This window comes from Ylistrum balloti, unplaced genomic scaffold (genome assembly GCF_031769215.1).
Source record: "Ylistrum balloti isolate Yb309-2 unplaced genomic scaffold, AGI_CSIRO_Ybal_v1 Utg371490, whole genome shotgun sequence".
NCBI classification, from domain to species: domain Eukaryota; kingdom Metazoa; phylum Mollusca; class Bivalvia; order Pectinida; family Pectinidae; genus Ylistrum; species Ylistrum balloti.
The window spans coordinates 197551-216781 of record NW_026782771.1 but is presented as its reverse complement, the minus strand read 5'-3'; the positions used below and the strand labels follow the sequence as shown (position 1 = coordinate 216781).

General features: G+C 35.3%; 2 protein-coding genes across 2 annotated transcripts; one reads left to right on the top strand and one right to left on the bottom strand.

Annotated features, from left to right (window-relative positions):
* Window positions 1-9989: 9989 nt before the first annotated feature.
* On the top strand, window positions 9990-11810 carry LOC132562708 (kelch-like protein 26; the record flags this gene model as incomplete). Its single annotated transcript, XM_060227467.1, has 1 exon — window positions 9990-11810. A coding segment is annotated over one exon (1821 nt), but the record flags the coding sequence as incomplete, so codon positions are not given.
* Window positions 11811-12974: 1164 nt separating this feature from the next.
* On the bottom strand, window positions 12975-19016 carry LOC132562707 (tRNA wybutosine-synthesizing protein 2 homolog). The gene is made up of 6 exons (XM_060227466.1): window positions 18931-19016; window positions 18410-18756; window positions 17183-17339; window positions 16056-16165; window positions 15208-15365; window positions 12975-13565 (listed from the first exon to the last, which is right to left on the bottom strand). The coding sequence occupies exons 1-6, from the start codon at window positions 19014-19016 to the stop codon at window positions 12975-12977; spliced, it is 1449 nt and encodes a 482-aa protein (XP_060083449.1).
* Between the last annotated feature and the right edge of the window lie 215 nt (window positions 19017-19231).

Below are 19231 nucleotides of genomic sequence, written 5' to 3'. Positions count from 1 at the left end.
ATCTTATATTTTAATCAAAGGAAAATTTGGTTATTAAATGAGAACAATGAAAATAGTAATAAAACCATCAAACATATGCTAGCGACATTTAGCATATCGAATGCGGTAGAACGCACAATGGTATATACTCTAATGTGACCGTAAAATCTTCCCAAATTCTTCAACAGCCTGCATCTCCTGAAAACATGAATTTATTGAATAATACAATATATCGAGCTGTTGAATCCAGGTCCAAGTTACTTGTTGAGAAAAGATAATTCATTTGATAATATTTTTCTCTGATAAAACAAAAGTAACTCCCAACCAAATAAAATTAGATAAGTAAGGAAATACCGACATTCAAAAGCACAGATTCGATGAAACTATGGCAATATAAAAGAAAGATTTACACGGAGTCTCTTGATAAAGCAGAATACGACAAGGTGGTACGGAAGGGTAAACGTCTTCTGCTTCATCGACGACACCCGCCACGGACATTCCAAGTAAACAATATCACACTCTCCAAACGAGAGTAAGGTAATGATGACCGGAAACACCAGGCACTCTAACGAGCATCAAAAACTTCCAGCTATTTATCGCGCAAATCAACAAAGTACAAAATCAATGCACTAATCATACATAGAACCACGTTCTGTAGAAACTAGTTGACGTATTTTGATATAGGAAAAATAATACGTTGTATTCAATAATTTCTATATTTCGACGGATCCAAAAGTGAAGCTTTTTCCTATTAGTCTTATTTAATCGAAGGAATCGAGTCCTAAACGAATTTATCTCAAGTGTCAATAAATTATTTTACATTACATAAGTGTTGTAACAATGATAATATAGACTTGCTATCAGGTACAGTTTCATAACAATTCTAACAGCAATAACACAAGGAATGAAAAAGCCTCGGATGTTTTGGTGGGGTTACACAGTACAGTTCAGTTTAAAGGCTTAAAAGCTTCATCCAGGCACGATTCCACCGTCATAAATTATGTGACATCAAACGCAACCACTTCTTCAACGTGGCAATATTAGACGAACGGAAACATTGTTTGAGATATCAGATTACAATTACAATAAGGAAATTAAATTTTGTCGAAAATCGGGTTAGTGAGACTATTCCTGAAAATTCTTATTCTAATGTGACAATAGTGCCAATAATTGATAATACGTGTAGTGATGTTATCCCATGCGTAGCGACCTTGGTATTGATTTCCGTGCTTAGGGTTAAGATGTACGTGATAATGGTTCTCGTCACTTACAGGGCAATAGGCCAGTTGATTTCGAATATCAAGCAATTTCCTCTGTCTTTCCAAATAACCCATCTATATATTTTCCAAGAAGATGTAGATGGTGCTACTTCATATTTATTTAGTCAAGTTGAATACTTTTCCAGTGAATAAGCTAGAAAAAAAATCATCCGTCTTCCAAGCAGTTTAATCAAGTCACCCTCGTTCCCAGCAAATAAACTTGTTTTCAACAGATAAGTATAAATCTACCTTCGTCGCTCCAAGTAGACCGTGTCGTCACCGTTGTTCTCAGGAGATGATTCAGTGATCTTTGCTTTCACTAGATAAACTAGCCATTTCCGTGCCTATTACTTATATCCTCTAACACTTGTACTTTGTAGACAATTTCAGCCACACCTTTATATTTAATATCTCCTGATTCTTTGTTTGCAGTACAAACGTCCATCACCTATTCTATATAGATAACCGGGTTTACAGTAGAAAATCCAGATTCTCCCGTTCCTAGAAAATAACTCATCCCCCATCGTTCATCCGATCATTACCTTTCATTCCAAGTAAATATCTCATTTCTCCTTTCATTTCAAGTTGTAGTTCTATAGACCTTCGTTCCAATTATATATCCCATATCCCTTCTTTCTTTGACATTGACATTAAACTTGTCCTCGTCGGGAAATCCGTCCTTTTGTTCATCCATGTCGATGTTCAGCAATGTTTTTACAAAAATGTTAACTATTCATCGTCCTTCACAGTTGAAACTCCCGTTACCTTTGTAAACACATTCCGATTGGAGAGAATGTACATGAATATAATCGATGAAAAAAAACACATCATTTGGTTGATTTCTAAACTAGCTATGAATTACCTACGTCCGTGTCCGCTCCAATTATCTCTATGTTCGGTATACCATGAAAAGTGCTTAAACATGAGATTTACTGGTTGACATCGTAGTATGAACCTGTTCTTGCTTTTCAGTTGACTTTTGGTGTACCCATGAGAATTGTGACACTCTCTTGCCAGACTTAATATTGTTTCCATAGGAGGCTCTTTTACCAAACAGCGAAGTATCAAGTCGTTGAATTTCTTAATTAGATAGAAATCTATCAATGATGCCCTTGTACCGCAAACATTTTAATGACTACATGGATGTATATGTCGGTCGAACATGTAAATTAGTAACATTAAACACTCTTCTACAACGCCACCACCACTTACCACTAGCCTAATGATCAGCTTAACATTCAAAATGTCTTTTTTGTGTAAAAACAACTAGAAAATATCGACTAATCAACAGGATATCGACTAACCAACAGAACATCGACTAACCAACAGGATATCGACTAACCAACAGAATATCGACTAACCAACAAGATATCGACTTACCAACAGGATATCGACTTACCAACAGGATATCGACTAACCAACAGGATATCTACTAACCAACAGGATATCGACTAACCAACAGGATATCGACTAACCAACAGGATATCTACTAACCAACAGGATATCGACTAACCAACAGGATATCGATTCACATCCGAAATCAATGAATCACGGGAACAAAACGAACGAAAAAACCAGATATGTTATTGAAAGGTAAACGTCTTCTGTTTCATTGATGAAACAAGCCAGATTGATTTGGGTCAATCCAATTAAGTAATGTAGCATCCTCAAAGTTTTACAAAAGACATGTTAATTACTAGCACCTTTCTATACAAATGACCTTACCGGCATCACGCAGTTGATTCGTTCTACTCGGACTCCATAGTGATTTTTAGGCAATAAAGTTTGAAACCTAGAAGGTGACAGAGGGATATCCAAAGTGCTCGTGAGGTGCACTAACCCCACAATTCAATTAAGTTTGTAATTTTAATATATCTAATAATCTTATAAGAACTCAAGTACAAGTGTTTAATCTGAACTGTACCACTTTTAGAATGAATTAAAACATGACATGCTAGTTACGGCAAACCTGGTCCACCAGCAGTAACTGCCACTAGACGATTTAACTAAAGACACACAAGTTTGTAGCTCCTTTCAGTACAAACTTAGAATTAGATACAGCCAAGCCGACAATGAATTAAACTTCAGCATACATCTTTTCGTCCTTCTTAGACTCATCAGTGATGCTAAGAGCCTAAATTAAAAAAGCTTTGAGTCGACTTAGGAAAATCCAAATATAGATGTATAGATGTAAATGTAGATGGGGAGGTGAACTAGTCCGACAATGCTATAAACTTTGTAATTTTTATATGTCTGGTATTTTCGTAAGAATACTATATAAATGATTTGAACCTGAACCGTGCCACTATTCTCAAACGAAAAAGGTTTACCGCAACGAAACCGCGCGTCGAACATGTCTACCTCAATATTGCACAACAAATAGAATACTTTCCAGTGATATCATGGTGCTGACAGTTAAACTTATCTCTATAGTCTTCATCAACACGTATTCCTTGAAACCCGGTGTTGTAAGATTTCTGCCGGATGTCGAAATCACGGAATTAGTGTTGGGAACAAGCTCTTCATTATCAAATCACCTGTATATGCTATATTTATCCTAAATAGAAAATTCTCGACAAGGAAATCACCAGGTTTATCATAGAGCTTGCGGAAAGCCGTTCCAGACAATTGTAAGATGTAAAAGATTCTTTCGTAAACTTGATAAATACCTGCTTACGTCATCAGCTTTTTTTTTAATTTTTCGCAATCAAAATATCCGTGATAAATGTCGAATGTTCAGAAATGAAATCTGATGAAGATCACGAACTAATTTGTAGAAAAGTTAGAACAAGCGATTGCTGGGAGTCAAGTTGCAGAAGGTCAGACTGGCCGTTAATTTGGACTACAGATTTCAGATTATGAAAAAATTAGAAGATAATTCACGCTTAACATGCGAAACATCAAGCATTTAGTACTAAAATAGACTAGAATAGACCTTTTTTAGTTTTACATAGGTTTATGTCAATCAATTAAGTCACACACAAATTGTATGACTACATTTTCATTAATCAGTTCGCTGACAATATCAGCTGATTTTAAAACATCAGACAGTATTTGTCAAGCCACATTGAAAATGATTATTGTGCGTTAAAATGACTCGGCCATGAGGAAGTAGTCTGATAGCGTCTATAGATGTATCAGGATAATTATCAGGTGTTCAGGTGTTCGATGATAAAATAAATATGTAATTTCCATCAAATTTTCTCGGATTCATCAAAATCTTGAATTGTTTTTCAAGAGAGCCATGAAACAAACATTTTCTTTTCAATACATTTATTTTCGAAAATTTACTCAATTCATGAAAATATAATCCTTCTAAACTCAGAACCTGCTTGATAATGTTTAAACATACTACAATACATTAACCTCGTCATTATCGAACTAGTTTGTCATGAAGTAATGTTTGACAATATAATAATTGCCAATGATTCATCATATCTATGTTTTCTTACCTTATGTGTTATCGACAGTATTGAAAACTCGAATTGGTTCCAACATTTCTCTTGTCTAAAACACCGTCCTCACATGTTGTTTGTTTCCTGACTTACAATGTACGTGATACAGGTAAACAGCCAGGTGGAACGGAGACAGTAAGGCACAGGTGAATATTTCTACTGTAACAAATATCGATTTTCTGCCATCAACGCCAAGGGAGTTCGTTTCAATACAGCAACGTGATGACATCACTATGGAAACAGTGTTCTATCGTGAAAGTGAATACCTGTATATCATATTGACTAGTATGTGGTAGACGAAGCGTCTTATTTCATTAACATCCGAGTATCACGCTAAACTCATTAGTAATTAGTTAAAAATAGCATATCCGAGCTAAGTCTTCTGTTGTCGTTATATTATTGCGAGCCAAGAAGATATCTATACATTATTTATTCCAACTTTAAGGTCAACAAAATTTTACAATGTCTCTAAAAGATATCATTGTTATATTTAGTTTAGACAAGCGGAAAATGGACGCCAGTGCGAAATGAAAAAGGGTTCGTTTTCAACATTGAAAATGAAAGCGGGTAGCCGTGGACATCTGACATTCGACAGACCCATGAGAGCCCTTGTTTGATTACTGATCTCTGACCTGGGACCTGTCAAAAATTCTCTAAGTACAGTTGACTCAATGATTTGGCCTAAATATGTCAGATTGGGATCGCATCTCTCACATATACATATCAAATTTGATAACGTTTTCTTCGCTTGTGCTTATTCGGAAAATTTTACAGACTTGATGGGATTCTCCACACTAAGCATTCTGGTGGTTCACTACTCTCAGATAGAAGTCAGTAAGCTTAACTCCAGGAAACGATATGACTTCAAATGCTTCTTCTGATCTGTGATTTCATCACAACCTCTGCAGCAAAGTTGCCTTCTCTCCACTATTGCTAACAGTTCTTCACACACCCAATGTTTATTTGCATCTACTAACGATGTTTTATGCTATGGCGATTTTAAAGATTAGCAATTTTTTGGAATTCATTAATGATGTCTTATTTGCACAGTTAGATTTGACTGCGCTTTTGTTGTTGTTTACTGCGTGTTCTCATTTAGAAATGTGACATGTCTTATTCGAATTCACCAAAGATTTACATGGCAAGTGTCGTCAGTGAACCAGAATACCTGGCCCCATTTGTATAAAACATCTCAACTTGAGATTTCCTCAAGTCGAGATTTTCCTCAGCTGATATCTCCTAAAAAACGGCTTGTATAAAATTTTCTCAAGGAACAGGAGGAAGGCATCGGCTAGGATGTCCTGAAATTCCTTGAGGAATTTTCATACAAGATATTTTCAAGGAGATATCAGCTGAGGAAAATCTCGACTTGAGGAAATCTCCCGTTGAGATGTTTTATACAAGTGGGGCCTGGTCTTTACTCCTTGTACCGGTTCTTGAGTCTTCATGTGAATAACATTTTGCCCTAGTTTAAATGAATTTTAGTTTGGATTAGGATTTTAATGACATATCGGTACAACAATTTTAGCGTGATTCTTCCCTTTAATCCTTTGTTTCTCCATAGAGATTACTTTCACTTTTGACTTCACTGGCCTTCTCTTAAATACATTTCGCTCGTTTTTATCTCTGTTGTTTCCCTATTTACTCCAGATATCACTCATCATCCGTATCTGTCTGATAGTAGCATCCCTTCTATAATTCTATAAATAAAATATCCTTGAATTTGTCGTCGCCACTTCAGAATATTTTCCTCTAATGACCCAAGGATAAACGATGGAACATGAAGAACATAGATATTATCTTTGGCAGTTCTTAAGATTTAAAACATTAAGGATATCTTATAGATCGTGAAACATGAAAAATGAGAGAGAGAGAGAGAGAGAGAGAGAGAGAGAGAGAGAGAGAGAGAGAGAGAGAGAGACAGACAAAGAGAGACAGAGAGAGACAGAGAGAGAGACAGGGAGAGAGAGAGAGAGAGAGAGAGAATGAGAGAGAGAGAGACTGGCGTTTTTTGTGATTGGAGACGATGTAAAAATTATTACATTGATATTGAAACTCATCTAACATGTCAAACAACCAACGATTTCATTGTTTCATATTATTTTTTTCCTTCCGAAACAAAATAGAAAATACCACGTGGCTCCTTTCAGTAAAAGGTAGGAGCATTTGCTCCGAGAACTTTGGAGGTAAGAGTAGTGATCTTGGCATTGTGCTACCAGTATGTTAATTGATTATCGATTTATTAACTGTAGAGCTTGAAATACCAATGTTTCTTTGAAACTTATTATTGATGCTAATAAAATATATCCTGAAATGTTGAACACAATGACCAAGCGTCCAGTGTCTTTCAAACACTTTGGATTTGCTTTAGTCCAATCCCTTGTGGAAAGGAATATGGCTCGACTAACACCGAGTATTCACTTGTATTTTTGTGTATGTTTAGTAGGGTTGTTCCGGTGATAATGGAGCCTAGGACACGCCCCACCATCCACCCTTTTGTATATTTCTTATATCGGGTCCATAAAGCTGTCTGTATGGGTAAAGACTCATTTGCATACATGGTACACAGTTTCACTTAAAATCCATTGCACTTAATAAAACCAATCTGTCAAGAGATAGTCGTGTTTTAAATAATAAATTACGTGGTAATATTTTCACGAAAAAGCTGAAATATGGTAAGATTTTGAAGCTATTTGGTTCATTTTCAACTGTATTTATTTCTACGGGATACCATGGGTTACGTCCCCTTAGCGCTTATCGCGTTATAGGCACGTGCTCGCACAGGTAGAATGGGGTCAGTCATGGATTAGTGATTTTATCAGATTTCGACTCTGAGACCCGTGCAGTCATGGTTATATAGGTATCTGAGATATAGAGGTTACACATCTAATACGTCGTAATAATGCGGTCCATAACATGTCGGACTTATTTCGAATTTGAATCCGTGATAGCATAAATATTAATGCTCAAAATCACAAACAAATATAACCACGTTCAATGATAATTATAAAAATCCGAGTGTTACAATTCAGGTCAACAATATCTGTTGAATAAAACCTCACATCTTATTATATGAATGCATATGGTCACTTATTTCAAAGGACGCGCCGTAAAACCCCAACTGAGAACCCTGTGGTTTACCTGGACAGGTGTGAACTATAGCCATCTCTTTAGTGGACTAATTTCTCATCGACCCTATGTCCTATATGATTGCACATCACTACAGTCAATATACGAAGCAATCATCTAATTTGGTCAGGGGCGTATGTTAAAGACACCCCTGGATTTGGTTTAAAACACATAAAATTGCGAATCTAGAATTTGAAAATACATTTGAACAGAACAATTGATTATTACTGTAGCAATTTCAATTTGAAGATTAACAATTGAAAACTCTTTATCAAGCACTCGGATCGGAAGGAATCTACATCTACTGTTAACTATATCTTAAATAATCTATTACACTAAGGAAAGAAGGACAATGATTAGAAAGTGATAAATACAGCATTTTTAAAAGACATTTTATTTCTCTACTGTGGCAATGCTTCTATCCAATATAAATACGTAGTACAGAGCAAATCTCGAATTCATTGAACTCCTACAGTTTATTTATGATTTATATTTATAAATAGCGATCATGTTCTTAATTTTCAAGCAACAAGGACGTGATTTTTTTGCATGTCCAATATAATGATATACAATCTACTAAATGCGATACTAATACACCAATACAATTAAATTTTCTTTTAACAAAGTCTTGAAAGTCAACTATGTCAGGTAAAACCAGAAACGTATTTCTACTTTTCCTAGTTGTTTCAAATGCTAGAAAATGCATTTTTGTATCTATTTGGGTTTCTCATTATTATGATTGTGAAGAAAAATGCCAATCATAACGTATAAAATTATATTTTCTGTACAATGATTGTATTATGGAATATTTTGAATTGAAATACTGTATCAATTATTGTTAATTAGCTGTCTTTATATACCATTTTTCTAAAAAAAAAAAAAACAAAAAACAAAAAAAACAAATCTTTTCAAAACAAACAGCATAGTACAAATCTCAGTTTTCAAATTGATCTCGCTAACTTTTGTAACAAATAGTTTCTGTTTAATTGATAGTATCAATGCATGAAACTTAAAGACCCAACCAAAAAAAAAAAAAAAATCTCTATAAACAGCAATATCAATGTATGACTCCATACGAATTCCAACAGCCTTTTGGCTCTTTTGTGTTTTTTATCAGTCTCAAAGGGTGTAGCGGACAATACTAGGGAAATTTCAAAAATTCTATCCATGTATCGAATCTAGTTTGACTTGCCGTGTATATTGCGCGGTATGAGATACATTCACCAAAAATGTCTTCTTTTGACCTTTCCAGACCTATCAACAATCAAACAAGACAGATATATCGAAACATACGTGGTAATTTAGAGCGACATCTCGTTGTATCTTTATGTTGGTGTTGTGTTACCTATTTCCGTGTCAAATTTATTAGAGTTATTTCCCATGCGCTAGCGTACGTCACCAGGGACGCCACATGTCCTTTTCATTTGTGCATTTGAGGCCATGTCTTTCGATTCACAGGGTTGTATACATTACAAAAGAAGATATATTTAAGGGTGACGATAGCTGATTTGATCACCATAAATCCATATCATCAATGCCTTATTCCTCCAGATGTACACGCAAGACGCGAATTTCCAAGACAGTGACTTGTCAGAGGTGCGTTCTACATCCTGCACTCTGTCAGGGTTGTAGTTTACTAATCGGTACATACAGATTCCTTTTTTTCCATGATGTGTCTTATAATCCTTATAAAACCGCTGTTTATCAGCCTTTGTATATCTTTCACAATTATAATAAAGTTATAATATAATGTTATACAGTCACGATAATGCTATGGAGAAAGGCGTGCTTAATGTTGATGGAAACTTCTAGAGTTGAAATATATTGATCAACGTGTCAAAAGCATAAGTTGGTAATGATACATAAACTGAAAAAGGAGTACTAAAAAATTTTCTGTTTTCTTTGAAAAATATGTTATTTTATTCCAGGTGCATGAAAGTCTACATCGGGCCTACAGGACAGAATAGCAATCCTATAAAGATGATAAAATGGTGTTGGAGGGCCTGTATTGTCAGTGTACAAAAAAAATCCATTTATGAATATTTGCAACTGTCTGATTGGATCCAGCATGCCAATCACAATTTTTTAAAAAATAAAGCAAACAAGTTAATATATTTTAGATTGAATAACAAAATTTAATGGTTATAAGTAACAAAATTTGATAATTTTGACCAAAGAAGCATTACAGAAACCATCAACAACTATGGAAGACAAGATCTGTGATAGTGATAATGAGGTAATTAGTCATAAACATCATTCTGCACTTAGGAATGGATTGTCGACTTTCCTCTTAGAGGGCCAATTCTGTGATGTAACACTGGTCACCAAACATCACCGATTTCCATGCCACAAAGTCATTCTAAGTGCATTTTCTTCATTCTTTAAATCAATGTTCACAATTGGAATGAAAGAAACTGTGCAAGATGACATTAATTTGGAAATTTTTGAAGATAACCTTATCAAAAAAATGCTTGATTTTGTCTACAATGGAAAAGTGATGAGTGTGAGCGATACATTTGATTTGTTGCCATTGGCTGTGTACTTCCAAATGGAATCTTTACAAGAAATTTGTGAACAAACTTTAAGCAAAGCAGTCAATCTGGATAATGTGTGCAGTTTATGGAAAACCACAGTGGAGGATTTCCCTCAGCTTACAGATTTACAAAGCACATGCCACAACTATATACTACAAAACTTCTGTAAATTTACAAAAACACACGACTTTCTTGAACTTAAATGTCAAGACTTGATATTTCTTCTTTCTAACAAAAGGCTGCAAGCAACCACAGAAGAATTTGTTTGTATTGCTGTGACTAATTGGTTTCAGCACAACATAACAGAGAGAGAGGAACTTTTATATGAAGTTTTCTGTCATGTTCATTTTCCTTTGTTGAGAATGCAGTTCATTGAGGAAAGTTTTCCATTCTTAAAGGAACCAGCATTACAAAGTATATTGGAAGAAACTAGATTGTTTGCAGAAAATCTGGGCCTTCAAGCTGACTTTGATTCCAAACGATGCGAGTTCCGTCCATGTTATGACCGTGAGAAAGTACTAGTAGTGTTAGGTTATTTTCAGAATTATTCTAACAGTATGGAATTTTGGTGCTATCATTATGGTGACAAAACATGGCAGTTACTGATTCCACCTGGACAGCTGACAGTGGGCTATCAGACTTGTACCTACACACAAACACGCCTACTCCTGACAGCGGGCAACGATTTCCTACAGTTTGATGGCACAAAGAATGACTGGACTGCACTTCCTGATATGGACGAGGCAAGAAAACACCACAGTATGGCTGTAGTAGGTCAGAGCGTGTATGTCCTTGGGGGATATCGAGAGGCTGATATTTGGGGAGGTGGCAATGTCACATTGAAATCTGTGATCAGGTACTCTTTCTCCTGCAGTGAAAATGAGACCTGGGTTGAGTGTGGTTCTCTGGGTCAGCCTGTTGCTAAGGCAGCTACTGCAATCACTCACACAAATATCTACCTCTTTAGTGGTATCTGCTGTGAAAACCCAGACAATGTGTATGATATTGTACAATGTTTTGATACAACTACAAATGAATGTACAGTGATAGACTGTGTCCTGCCAATAGGACAGAGCTTTAACTGGCTACATGCTTATGGCTCTGGAGATAACATATATCTCACAAATGCAAGAAAAATATGGAGATTTTTTGGGGAGAGTGGAGAAAAAAATGGAGAGTATCTTGAGGAAATACACACTTTTGAAAGGGAGGGAACTCTAGCAGGTTTTGTGTCCAGAAGTAACTCGCTGTATTTGTTAGGTATGATGGTTAGGGATTCTGACTCCTTGGAATCTGTTCTTACTAAAGGTATAGCAGAGTTTGACTTATCTACCAAGGAAGTATCCACTTTAGTAGATAAAGCCCTGTTCCTTCCACATGCTTGTCGATGTCACAATCTCATCATCTCTAAAAACATCATGGACAACAACAGGCAGTCCAACTTCTTATGGTGACACAATCAAGTTCTGTCTTACATGCTGATATTGTTCATACATAACATTTTCACAAACACAACTTCATTTGTATCTTTGTATGAAATGATTTGTATTGTCTGACATTCATTACTGTGACCTGATACAGATACCCACATTTAGGACCTGACACAAATACCCATATTTCGGATATGATAATGGTACTCATATTTGGAATCTGCTATAGATACCAATATTTAGGATCTGATATAGACACCCATATTTAGGATCTGACAAAAATACCTACCACATTTTGGATATGAAAGATCTTTCAGATTTAGGATCTGACCAGAACAACTGTCCTATTTAGTATGACAAAGATCCTCACATCTAGGATCCGACAAAAACACCTGTCATATTTAGCATCCGACACAGATTCACATGTTAGGATCAACTGCCCCAAATCCTTACATTTAGGATTGCATAAAAAACACCTGCCCTATTCAGCATCTGACATAGATCCTTACATTAAGGATCTGACAAACTACCAAAAGTTAGGGTATGACACATGTATTCATACATATATTTAGGATCTGACATAAATACCTTCCTATGCATGAGTTTAGGATCTTACACTTATTAAAGATCTGATGTAGATGTAATTAACTTATCAGGGTATGGCAAAGACATCTTATTTTGAACTTGGCAGATGATCTGACATCTGAAACATTGACAAAGACAGATTTTGGGGGGAATTTTGTCTATTTCTCTACATCACCAAAATAAATACAAGTACAAATGCAGTAGGACAAAGTCACTTCAATGAGCTAATATATTGTCTTCAACACTGGCTAAAATCATTATAGATGTACATATGTTGCCTAAACCAATGTGACAATGTCATACATAATGAGTTTAAAGCCTCTTCAAACACTAGCTGGATAATAGGGCAAAGTCAGGTTTATACAGAATGTGACACAGTTGTACAGTGGGAAAAGTTAATTTTATATAAATGGTTTTACCTATCAGACATCGCCTAACACAGTTGCTAAATAGTGTGAAAGATTAAATTAGGTCAGATTAATGAATATATTGTACCATAGGAGATATTTAATAACACTGAAATTATGAATGTGATATTAAAACCTTTTAACTTCACACCAGAAATAAAGATATGCTAACACAAAATGTAAAAATATTTTTATTTTAATCATTTGTACATGGTCGACAATCTAGATCAAGCACTAGATGGTCAATGTGTGGAGCATAGGATTTGACATGCTCAATGTGAATAATTTTGGCTGTCCATAAAATATGATTTTTGTGTATCACAGTGCACAACTCTGATATTTTACTGGCTACATTCTCAGCCCAGCTAAGCCAGTCTTTCCTTCTAACGTCAGAGGTAGAATGTTGTCCATATTTATTCTTGCATGTTTTTTCCACAGATGGATGACTTTCATCAGTACCTACCATAGTAGATTCTCCTAAAGTGTCTTGGTCTTTCCTAGTTCTTTCACTGAACAGATTGCTACCATCAGAAGCATAACCATTGTTTATCAAATTGACATTAACTGCAGTTCCACCTTTCATACATACTGAAGATTCAGATTTATCTCCGGTATCTTCAAAACTAACACTGTAATCAGCATTATGGGCATGCTTGGACGTGACATTACTATGGATATGAAGAAAGCCTCCAGAAGACTTTAGAGCCCTACAGGCCACAGGCCATCCCTCCTCAGAGGAAGGTATCAATCCCAGGTTAACTCTGTCAGCAATGTCCTGTGGACAGGTCTGTCATGAAAAGAAAATCAATAATCAATTCTGGAGTTTTGTCCTGAATGTGTAATCTTAAGTTAGCTTTTTAAAACTAAAGGACAATTCAAATGTTACTAGTCTTGCATCAGAAATTATATTGGTTTACTGTAAATTTGTGTCTGTTCTAGTATGACGTTTTCCAGCTGTCAACTCCAAATAACACAACCACTTGAAAGGATTCCTGTACAGATATTACTAATCCATTTTCTCTGCTATAAGAAGTGCACATCATCAGATATTTAGAAAACTGACACAAAACTTTTTAAATGTTATTTATAGATACATGTAGATAGAAGGTAAAGGTTATTTCATTTCAATTTTGCATCTACCCACAAGGACTTTGTCTCAAATTCTTAACCAATGGTCCATATATACCAACCCTTGTCACTTTGATGCATATATATATAAATACCATGGGTTGGGGATTCCTGCCAAGTTTCCTTGCAGTGACCTAACATAAGTTGTGTACAAGTTGATATGTAAATCAATTTTTCACAAGAACGCTGTTCCATGTTCTTGTTAATTTGCAATGACTATCATATATATCAAAATAACAACAGGAAATGGTATTCTTTTCAGTACATATAAACCATAAACATAAGACAACAACAAGAGGCCCAAGGGGCCTTAACGGTCACCTGAGGAATATATGTCAATAATCTGGGGATTTTAAAATGTTGCAAAAATGTAACAACACTTGTGCAGGACCATGTGTAAAACATCTGTACCAAGTTTGAACATGACCCACCCAATGGTTCTTGAGAGGAAGTCCATAATGTCTTAGCCAAACAGAGGCCAGGGTGGCCATCTTGGATTTTGAATCGCCCTAAAAAGTTAAAACACTTGCCAGGACCTTGTGTAGAACATTCATATCAAGTTTCCCCTTTTCCCCCCTCCTGGGGCCCCTATTGGGGCCGCGCCCTTTTTCTTCGCAAACTTGAAGCGGCTTCCCATTGGGATGCTTTGTGCCAAGTTTGGTCAAAATCCATCTACTGGTTCTTGAGAAGTAGTCATTTAATGAAGGTTTTTACATATGGCCCCTTTTACACCCCTTATGGGCCCCAAAGAGGACATAATCACTTTTTTCAACGTAAATTCATATGTCCTTCACTAAGGGATGCTTTCTATCAAATTTGGTTGAAATCGGTCAAAGTTGAATTTTTGACCCTTTTTAGTGCCCCCTCGTGGAGCTGTTTTTGACCCAATTTTTTTTTTCATTCGCAAACTTTGTAGACCATGCCATAAGGACCCTAAATATCAAATATGAACTTAATCTGACCGTTTGTTCATGACAAGAAGATTTTTTAAAGATTTACCTAATTTTACACCCTTTTCCCCCCTCCTGGGGCCCCTATTGGGGCCATGCCCTTTTTCTTCGCAAATTTGCCAAGTTTGGTCAAAATCTATTCAGTGGTTCTTGAGAAGAAGTCGAATATGTGAAAAGTTAACGACGCACGACGAAAGACAAATCATGATGGCAATAGGTCACCATGAGTCTTCGGCTCAGGCAACCTAAAAATCTGTAGTGATACGTTATTTGCACAAACAGAACCTGAAAAGAATAAATGAAAACTTACAAACAAATGATTTTAGATAACTGTGAAACATTAAGACTGACCTTTCTGTTATCTCCTTGATAAATGGTACATCTATCAGATACATTGTTCAGAACAAGAGTATTCTTCAGGGCATCAATAGCATCTGGGTTCCACTCACAGGCATGGACATGTGCAGCCTTGGCATGGACCAAATAAGGCAATGTGAAATAGCCAATGCCTGAGAAGTTGACAAAAGTCCAGTTTAAAAAAAACTCCATAAACACAGTAGTTCTGAAGATCTTGTCAAGTACATGAATCCTAAAACATCTTAGGATTTTAAGCCAATAAAATACTGACAACTTTCTTGTGTTTATAAGATATAAGATGTCTATGACCTTGGATTTCTCTAGAAGCTGTCAGGATATAATCTTGCACTTCCTACATTTTGACAGCTCTCCATCCCAGTTTCCTACTTTTATAATACATGAAGATGTCGTAACTCTTAGCATTGAAAAAGGCATTATGTACTCTGTCTGATGAGTATCTCTGATCTTACCAGAGGCTTTATCCTTATTCCATTGCTTGCCTCTTCTTGTAATTTCATTTTGCAAACACTCCTGATTTCTATCAAAATAACTTTCCGACAAAACATGGCAATGTACACTTACGAGTTGTGTTTTTAAAGCACAAACAAATAATTCATAATTCTACTTTCTGTATTGTGTACCTTTAATGCACAGAAACGAAACTTGTAAACATTCAAGTTTTGTTGACTTTTGTTTGGAAGTTTGAAAATCATCCATATTATCATTAGTAGCCAAAAGCGATGATAGCATAAGGTAGCCAAACAACCTACAAGAACAAGCTAATTTAAAGGAGTCAAATTTATACTGAAAATTGTTATCGCCACTCTCATAGAAACATATACCTGCATAGAGATCAACAACTGTTTCTCCAGCACAGTTAAAAGCTGCAACTCTCAATTTCTCTGTGATATTGCCTGCACTGAACATACATTTGGTCAGGTCGTAAGTGTACCTGTAAAGGGCAATTGAAAGACACCTATTATGAATGAAAATAAACCATTTCTAAAATTATTACACTATACTTAAAAGTACTTGTTGCATGTTGTATGTGATTAAACAAAATATAATTTCAAGCTGTTCCTAAGTATGGTTGATGAGTTAAAATTACTCAAATATAATTTCAGGAATATCTATCGATCATTGTTTACATGAAACATTATATTACACCAACCTTTTTAAGATGTAATACTTCATTTCCTTCATGAAATTTATTTTTGACAGTGTAGTTAAGATAAACCATCACATTTGCATATTTAGGCCAGATGACTTGGTTATGTCAGTTACCTTAAAACATCAATAAAATGATACTGAGTGCTAACAACATGACCCCATAAAGTCACTGAAATTTTCATTAATTTTGAATGTAACTGGTGTCATATATCTGGAATTACTAAGGTAACCCTGAAATCATGCACAAAATTATTACATTATTGCTTGAAAGCTGAGATAACCCTTTAGATCGATTAAGTTTGTAGTCATATATAAAGATTATACTGTCACCACTTTTACTGCCTATGCATATGTCACTAGTAAAACTCATTTATGACATTATAATCATGATATACTACCACAATTTTCTAAACACTATGGGAAAATTTTGATAGCAGAATACTGAACAAATGAAAAGTTGTACAACTGATGGATTAAATGAATGGTTACCAGTATATCAAAACTTTTACAAAGTTTTACAAATAGATTTAATATCAGCAGTATATAAACAAAAAAGAATATTTTAAAAATGCATCCAACGAAAGTCTCGTTCTGTATAATTGATTGTAATACAGATAGAAAACACTATCAAGAGGACTGTACAACAAATTGCTGTTCAGGGAGACACAATGTAATGTCATGGAGATAAAGCCTACCAATTTTGAAAAACGCCAGTTTAAAACTGTCGGAGGGAATCTCCAGACAAATAAGCTATATCATAATATGTCCCATTAAAATTTTTACTAGATTGTGGCATTACCTGATACCATTGTCTACATGTTCCACCCATCCACTGTCACCAAGCAGTAACATAACTTGTGGTGACCGATATCCATTTGAACTGATGGTTCCCTTTTTTGCTAGTCTGGAGCATCCAAGACTTGTAGCTACAACCTTCCACAGTCCAGGTCCTAAATCTTTCATTAAGTAAATATCAAAACATTTTTCAGTTTTCATGTGAGAATTAAGAGGTACATGTAGCATATCGTAAATACACCAGCTCTAAATGGTCCAAAGTCTACAATATTGTATATTTATCTCAGACTTCTAAATCAGGGATTTTGAAAATTGTTTATCTACCAAGTGGCATTGATTCATTTCTGAAAGAATTGATTTTTTTTTATTTATGTAATTAATGGTGCATGTCTTATATGTATAACTGAGTTCTACTTTAATGTGTTTTAAGCTAAAAGTAGAGCAGAGGACTACAGCACTGTCAAACCCAGGGCACTGTATATCGTGGTCAAACCTGACTCAGCATCATGTAGATGTTAAAAGACATATATCATATGTTTCCCAACCTCGAAAGTTACTTAAGTCTTCTAGAATATAATTATTTTGTCTTAATTCTATACCTGTATATATATATGGGTTGTAAAGACTGTATAATAAATCCAACACACAGTGCTGAAATTCATGAGAGACTGAGGATATTGATGTAACTGAGGTAACTTTTTAGGAGTGTTTCTTCTTGTTGCAAATGTCAAACAAGACATCACAAACAATACCAATCCCTTCACAATTCTAACTGACTCATGTGCAATAACAGATGGTTGATTGCATGAAGTTTTATCTTAATCCGCAAAGAATGAATCTGAAGCTAATAGAGTGCTGACAAGGATTTTCAACAAAACAGTAAATGTAAACTTCACCCTACAACCATGAAATTTTAACTCATTTATGACATTATAGACACTGTGTTAAATACTGTGATTGTTAGATAACATCCCCTTCAGGTGAGAGAAAATTATTACTTCAAGCTGTGTTACCATATTCATCTGGAACTACATGGCTCACAACTGAGACAAACACATATCCTGTGTTACTGAGGAATACATTAAAGCCTGTTGAAAGTGTTTAAATAAAACCAACAGCCAAACATTCCCTATCAGGATTATCAACTGAATGAAAAATTAGAGTTAACATCTCAGTAAGCAAAATCTGCGAAAAGTTACATCTTTTTAAAGAAATGGTTTACATAGTTTACCTTGCCATGTATTAAGTGTGAAAGAGTTTGCTGGAAACACTATCAGATCACCATGTCTTTCCCAATGGGTTGGTATATCCTTTACCAAATTTTGGAAATTTACATCATCTTTTCCCAATAAGTCATGGATCGATGCAACCATACAATCATATGGTATTTGTGCAAGAGCACATTTTGACAAGGGTAACTCCAAACAACCCTTTTCAATGTTAATACCAGTTTTACAAAGAGCGTCAGCAACTGATTCAAAGTTCCCCAAGTCTTTAAATGGTATCGCAATCCTTCCTTTTGAAATTTTCTTTAATCTTCGGCGGCTGTCAAATATTTTGTTCTCTTCTAAAATTTCTCTGAAATAAATATATTCACATGATGTTTGTATTGGCTAATAGTACTATATTAAATATCAAAGAATACATAAATATTTTGAAAAAATGTATGTGCTTTGTGATGGATTTTGATTACATGACTGTCCATATAAGAATAGAATAAATAAACTGTTGTTGACTTATTCTGTTTCCCACCTTACTCTCTGTGCATCACTGGCATTCGATATGAGAACATTATTACTCCTCCCCGGTTTGATCTCTTCCACACTGGCCGCGGCCATTTTGAATCTCGAGTATTCTCGCTGTATTTGGGATTTAAACGAGAAGAAACCGAAGACATTTTGTTTTGCGTCCGAGATATTTCTACCGTAAAAGATCACTATTCCCTAAATATTCGATCATCTCAAAATGTCCAGTCAGATCCAAAGCTTGCAAAAACAACTGGGACAGCTTCGTCTTGAGGCTAATGTGCAACGAATTCCAGTTTCACAAGCAA